This window comes from Cebus imitator, unplaced genomic scaffold (genome assembly GCF_001604975.1).
Source record: "Cebus imitator isolate Cc_AM_T3 unplaced genomic scaffold, Cebus_imitator-1.0 Scaffold196, whole genome shotgun sequence".
NCBI lineage: Eukaryota > Metazoa > Chordata > Mammalia > Primates > Cebidae > Cebus > Cebus imitator.
Genome location: NW_016107511.1, coordinates 1,470,591 through 1,476,634, shown reverse-complemented (window position 1 = coordinate 1,476,634; position 6,044 = coordinate 1,470,591). Strand labels below are relative to the sequence as shown.

The 6,044-nt window shown below is 42.4% G+C and overlaps 1 protein-coding gene across 1 annotated transcript in view; it reads left to right on the top strand.

The window, feature by feature from the left end:
* The window catches only part of LOC108316982 (vacuolar protein sorting-associated protein 13D-like), a 9,745-nt gene extending 4,141 nt beyond the window's left edge, over window positions 1-5,604 (top strand). Inside the window, 5 exon segments of the mRNA XM_017547134.2 lie at window positions 1,364-3,121; window positions 3,124-3,579; window positions 3,582-3,929; window positions 3,932-4,393; window positions 4,396-5,604. Of these exon segments, the coding sequence (XP_017402623.1) occupies window positions 1,364-3,121; window positions 3,124-3,579; window positions 3,582-3,929; window positions 3,932-4,393; window positions 4,396-4,757 (3,386 nt within the window). The 3' untranslated portion in view covers window positions 4,758-5,604.
* The last annotated feature ends 440 nt before the right edge of the window (window positions 5,605-6,044 follow it).

The following is a 6,044-nucleotide window of genomic DNA, read 5'->3' as shown; positions in this document are numbered from 1 at the left end:
TTTCTGGTTCTCTTTATTTTTGTACATTTGAAAAACCATCTGGTGTCATTTTCTTGGTTGGTCCAATATAGATTTGCTTCCGTTCATATCCTTTCTGCCATTGTTGTTAGATATATTACATTTTTGTAGATTATAAACCCAACAATATGTGTGTATACATATCATTTTATGCAATTGCACTTTAAATTATTTAAGAAAGGAAAGTAGACAAAATATGCAATTATACTCTCTTTAACAATTATCTATAAAGTTCAATATACTGGCCACTTTGTTTTTCCATGTGGGGTTGAATGCATATCAGGAATCAGCCTAGAAATCTTTCATTAGTGTTAATAAATATTAAGATGAATCTTCCAGCAACAGATTTTCTCAATATTTGTTTATGTGAAAACGTCTATTTTATCTTTATTTTTAGAATACAGTTTTGCTAGATATAAGATTCTTGGTCTCTTATTTCCTTTTAGCACTTTTAATAAGTCATTCCACTTTCTTCTGCCTTCTATTACTTATGATGAGCAATCAGTTTTTAATCTTATTGGAGTTGCCTTTAATTGGTAAATATATACACATGAATATCAATTAGACCCTGTTGGTAAATTGTGTTGTTCATATTTTTTGTATCTATGCTAATTTTCTGACTAGTAATTTTGTCAGTTAGTGAGAAGGTTGAAATCCCCAACTATCATTGTAGATTTGTCTATCTCTTCTTTCAGCATTATCTGCTTTTGCTCCATGTATCTACTTTGTGAATTTCTCACTTTTTATTAATGTATTTAGATAAGTTTAAAAAATAAGATGCTTCATTTTTTAAAGAAGTTTTAAGCTTACAGAAGAAAAGATGAAAGAAAAATACAGAGAGTTCCCATATACCTCCCTGCAGTTCTCCTATTTTTAACATCTTACATTAATGTTGCGCATTTGTTACAATCCATGAGCCAGTATTGATACTCCATTAATTACTAAAGCCCAGAGTTTATATTAGGCTTCACTCTTTGTGTTTGACATTCCATGGGTTTCAACAAATATATAATGACACATATCAAAAATTACAGTGTTATACATAACAGTGTTACTATTCTGAAAATCTCTTGAGTTCCATTTACCCCTGGTCCCTTCCCTCAAACTCCTGGCAACCACTGAGCTATTTACTGTGACTATAATTTTTCATTTTCCAGAATGTCATATAGTTGGAATCATACAGAAATTAGTTTCATTTCTTTCATCAGAGTTTGTAGTTTTTCCTCATATAAACCTTGTACATGTTTTATTAGATGTATGTCTAAACATTTCCCTTTTTATTGCTAATGTAAATGGTATTATGCCTTTAATTTCAAATTTCAGTTGCTCATTGCTGCTATGTAAGAAATCAACCGTCGGCAGCTAAACCTTACCATCTGGATTGCGTGTCGAGCAGAAGGATCCTTAAAGATCTTCATTTCTGCTCCACATTGGCTGATTAACAAAACAGGGTTGCCGCTGATCTTCAGACAGGACAATGCCGAGACAGATGCTGCAGGCCAGTTTGAGGAGCATGAGCTGGCCTGGAGCCTGAGTCCTCTCTTATTCTGCTATGCTGACAAAGAGCAGCCAAAGCTCTGCACAATGAGAATCGGAAGGGGGATTCATCCAGAAGGCATGCCGGGCTGGTGTCAGGGCTTCTCCCTGGATGGTGGTAGTGGTGTCCGAGCTTTGAAAGTCATCCAGCAAGGAAACTGCCCGTGGCTGATCTATAACATTGGTATTGATGTCAAGAAAGGCCGAGGTCGACACATTGATACCTGCAGGGTCATCTTTGTCCCCCGTTACCTGTTAGATAATAAGTCATCTCACAAGCTTGCATTTGCACAGAGAGAATTTGCCAGGGGACAGGGAACAGCCAATCCTGAAGGTTACCTTTCCACCCTTCCTGGTTCCAGTACGGTGTTCCACTGGCCTCGGAATGACTGTGATCAGCTATTGTGCGTCAGACTGATGGATGTTCCCAATTGTATTTGGTCTGGAGGCCTTGAAGTCAACAAGAATGATTCCTTCCATATCAACACGAGGGATACCTTGGGAAAATGCTTCTTCCTGCGAGTGGAAATTACTCTCCGAGGAGCTACGTATAGAATCTCATGTAGTGACACAGATCAGTTACCTCCTCCTTTCCGAATTGACAGCTTTTCTAAGGTCCGGGTTGTCTTTCCTCAGCATGGTGTAGCTGAACCCAGGCTCTGGACTGAAGTGAAGCCCATAGCTTCATTGGATTATGCCTGGGACGAACCCACCTTGCCACCTTTTATCACTCTGACTGTTTAAGGGGCAAGGTCCTCCGAGATCAACTGCAACATGAAAGATTTCCAGGATAATCGGCAGCTTTATTATGAGAATTTCATTTATATTGCTGCTACATAAACATTCTCTGGTTTGCAGGGCGGAACAGGCAGGCCTGTGGCTTCCAACAAGGCCATTACCTGTGCGGAGCTGGTCTTGGATGTCTGACCTAAGACACAAAGAGTCATTTTAAAGAAGAAGGAACCAGGAAAGCGTCCTCAGCTATGGAGGATGACAGGAGCAGGAATGCTGGCCCATGAGGGCTCTTCAGTTCCTCACAACCCCAATAAGCCCTCAGCCGCCCGCTCCACCAAGGGGTCTGCCCTCTTAGATATTGCTGGTCTCGCTGCAGTGACGGACAACAGACATGAGCCGCTGGTGCTAAGAAAGCCTGACGGTAGGCGAAGTACAACTCAGTCTTGGAGTTTCCCAGAAGGAAAACTGACGTGTGGGTTACATGGGTTGGTCGTCCAGGCCAAAGGAGGACTTTCTGGTTTGTTTGATGGCGCTGAAGTTGTTCTGGGTCCTGACACTTCCATGGAGCTTTTGGGGCCAGTTCCACCTGAACAACAATTTATTAATCAAAAAATGAGACCTGGTTCTGGAACGTTATCCATCAGAGTCATCCCAGATGGACCAACTAGAGCACTCCAGATTACAGATTTCTGCCAACGGAAAAGTGACCGTTCATATGAAGTGGATGAACTTCCTGTCACCGAACAAGAGCTGCAAAAATTAAAGAATCCAGATACAGAACAGGAATTGGAAATGCTTGTGAGGTTAGAAGGTGGAATAGGGTTGTCCTTAATTAAGTCCCAGAAGAACTGGTCTTTGCAAGTCTTACGGGAATCAATGTGCACTATGCACAGCTGGCAACCAGTCACATGCTTGAACTCAGCATACAGGACGTACAGGTGGACAATCAGCTCATCGGCACCACACAGCCCTTCATGCTCTATGTGACTCCCCTGGGCAATGAGAATGAGGTCATCGAGACTGGACCAGCCGTGCAAGTCAAGGCAGCGAAGTTCCTCAGTAAGAGTGCGCTGACCAACATCTACAAGCATCTGATGATCACAGCTCAGAGATTCACAGTGCAAATTGAGGAGAAACTGCTCCTCAAGCTGCTAAGTTTCTTTGGCTACGATCAAGCAGAATCAGAGGTTGAAAAATATCTTGAAAACCTCCTTGAAAAGACAGTCGAGCAAGGTGGAACATCAGTTCGATACTACTTTGAAAATCTCAAAATCAGCATTCCTCAGATCAAGCTAGTGTGTTCACCCCCAACAAGCTGCCACTGGATCTTAAGGCCCTAAAAAGCACCTTGGGATTTCCTTTGATACGGTTTGAAGACGTTGTGATTAATCTAGATCCATTCACTCGGGTACATCCCTATGAGACCAAGGAGTTCATCATCCATGATATCCTCAAACATTTCCAGGAGGAACTCCTCAGCCAGGCAGCTCGAATCCTGGGATCAGTGGATTTTCTTGGCAATCCTACGGGGCTTTTGAATAAGGTTTCCGAAGGGGTTACTAGACTGATAAAGTATGGAAATTTTGGGGGCCTCATCAGAAATGTTACACACGGAGTATCAAACTCTGCAGCCAAGTCTGCCAGGACTTACCAGAGGGCTTAGGGAAGACGATGGACATTCTGCATCAGTCAGAGCGGGAGTACATCAGGTACCACGCAGCCACAAGTGAGGAACACCTCGTAGCCGGCATCCACGGCCTGGCTCACGGTATCGTTGGTGGATTGACCAGTGTTATAACTTCAACAGTGGAAGGTGTGAAAACAGAAGGGGGTGTCAGCGGTTTCATATCTGGCCTTGGAAAAGGGCTTGTTGGCACTGTAGCCAAGCCAGTGGCAGGCGCCCTGCATTTTGCATCAGAAACAGCCCAGGCGGTGAGAGACACAGCCACACTCAGTGGCCCCAGGACTCAAGCACAAAGGGTTCGGAAGCCGCGGTGCTGCGCAGGGCCCCGGGGGCTGCTTCCCCGATGTTCAGAGAGCCAGGCAGAAGGACAGGAGCAGCTCTTCAAACTCACGGACCACACGGAGGGCGAATTCTTCATCGCCGTGAGAACACTGACAGCTACTGCGTGCTCATCTCCTCCAAAGCGGTTTACTTCCTGAAAAGGGGAGACTACGTGGACCGGGAAGCCATCTTCCTAGATGTCAGATACGATGACCTTTACCACTGCCTTGTCTCCAAAGACCATGGGAAAGTGTACGTGCAGGTGACCAAGAAGGCCGTGAGCGCGAGCAGTGGCGTGTCCATCGCAGGCCCTTCCCACCAGAAGCCGACGGTCCACGTGAAATCTGAGGTCCTCGCTGTCAAGTTGTCACAAGAAATAAACTACGCGAAGAGCCTCTGCTATGAACAGCAGCTGATGTTGAGACTCGGCGAAAACCGGGAGCAGCTGGAGCTGGACTCCTGAAGCCCCTGCGGCCCCGACCGCGGCCAGACCCCGGAGGACAGAGGCCGCCCTCGGGGCTTACGCTAGAGGCGGAGCCAGAGTCGGCTTTAGGGAAGTTGTCAAGGAATGAGGGAAAGTCAATGCTCATGAGGAAAAATACAAATGCAAATCATATTAATTTGTGAGGCAGGGAGTTATTTTAGATTGTGGGAAGTAATTTTTAAAGGTATTGGTTAAATAACATTTAAAAACATGTACTGAGACGAATCTAATTTTTAGATTGCCCTGTATTTTGTTAACACGTATATATGTACAACTGTGTTTTTGTAAACGTATAGGCACATTTCTGAACAGTGCCTGTGCTGTGTGTCAAGGCTTGTTAACTGTAAAGTAATATAAAATTATATTGGATCTTCTATTGCACTAATTCTACATGTCTAATTCAGGACACTGTCTATAGAAAGTCATTCTTAAAAGTTAAAAAAAAAAAAAAGAAATCAACTGACTTTTGTGTATTAACATTATATTCTACAACCTTACTATAACCATATGTTAGTTCCACAAATGGTTTGGTTGATTTTGGGGGATTTTTTACATAACCAATCATGCCATCTGTGAGCAGAGAGTCTTATTTCTGTCTTCCAATTCTGCTTAACTTTTACGTTTGTTTCATGTTTTATTGCATTAGCTAGGACCCTCAGGAGGATGCTGAGTAAGAGAGGTGAGAGCAGGCATTCTTGCCTTGTTTTTCACCTTACCAGGAAAGCATCTAATTTCTCACCAGGGAACGTGATGTTAGCTGTAGGTTTCCTAGAGATGTTCTTTGTCACTTTGAGGAAGCTTCCCTCTAATTTGCTGAGAGTTATTAATGGATGTTAGATTTTGTCAAATGTTCTTCTGCATTTGTTGATATGATCTTGTTTTTTTCTATATCCTGTTAATGTGATGAATTACATAAGCTTATTTTCAAATGTTGAACTAGCCTTGCATAATTAGTATAAGGTCCACTTCATCCTCTTTTTATACATTATTGAATCAAATTTGCTAATACTTTGTCCAGGATTTTTGCATCTATCTTAACGAAAGATAGTTTTCTATGATTTTTCTTTCTTGTAGTGTCTTTGGTTTTGGTCTGTGGTAATAATGACCTCATAGAATAACTTGGGAAACATTCTCTATGCTTCTATTTTTTGGAAGAGATTCTGGAGAACTGTTATAATTTTTCTTTGTCAGTGTTAGAATTTACCAAGGAAACTCTTTTGGGCCTGGTACTTTCTATTTTATCAGGTTATTAATTATTGATTCAAT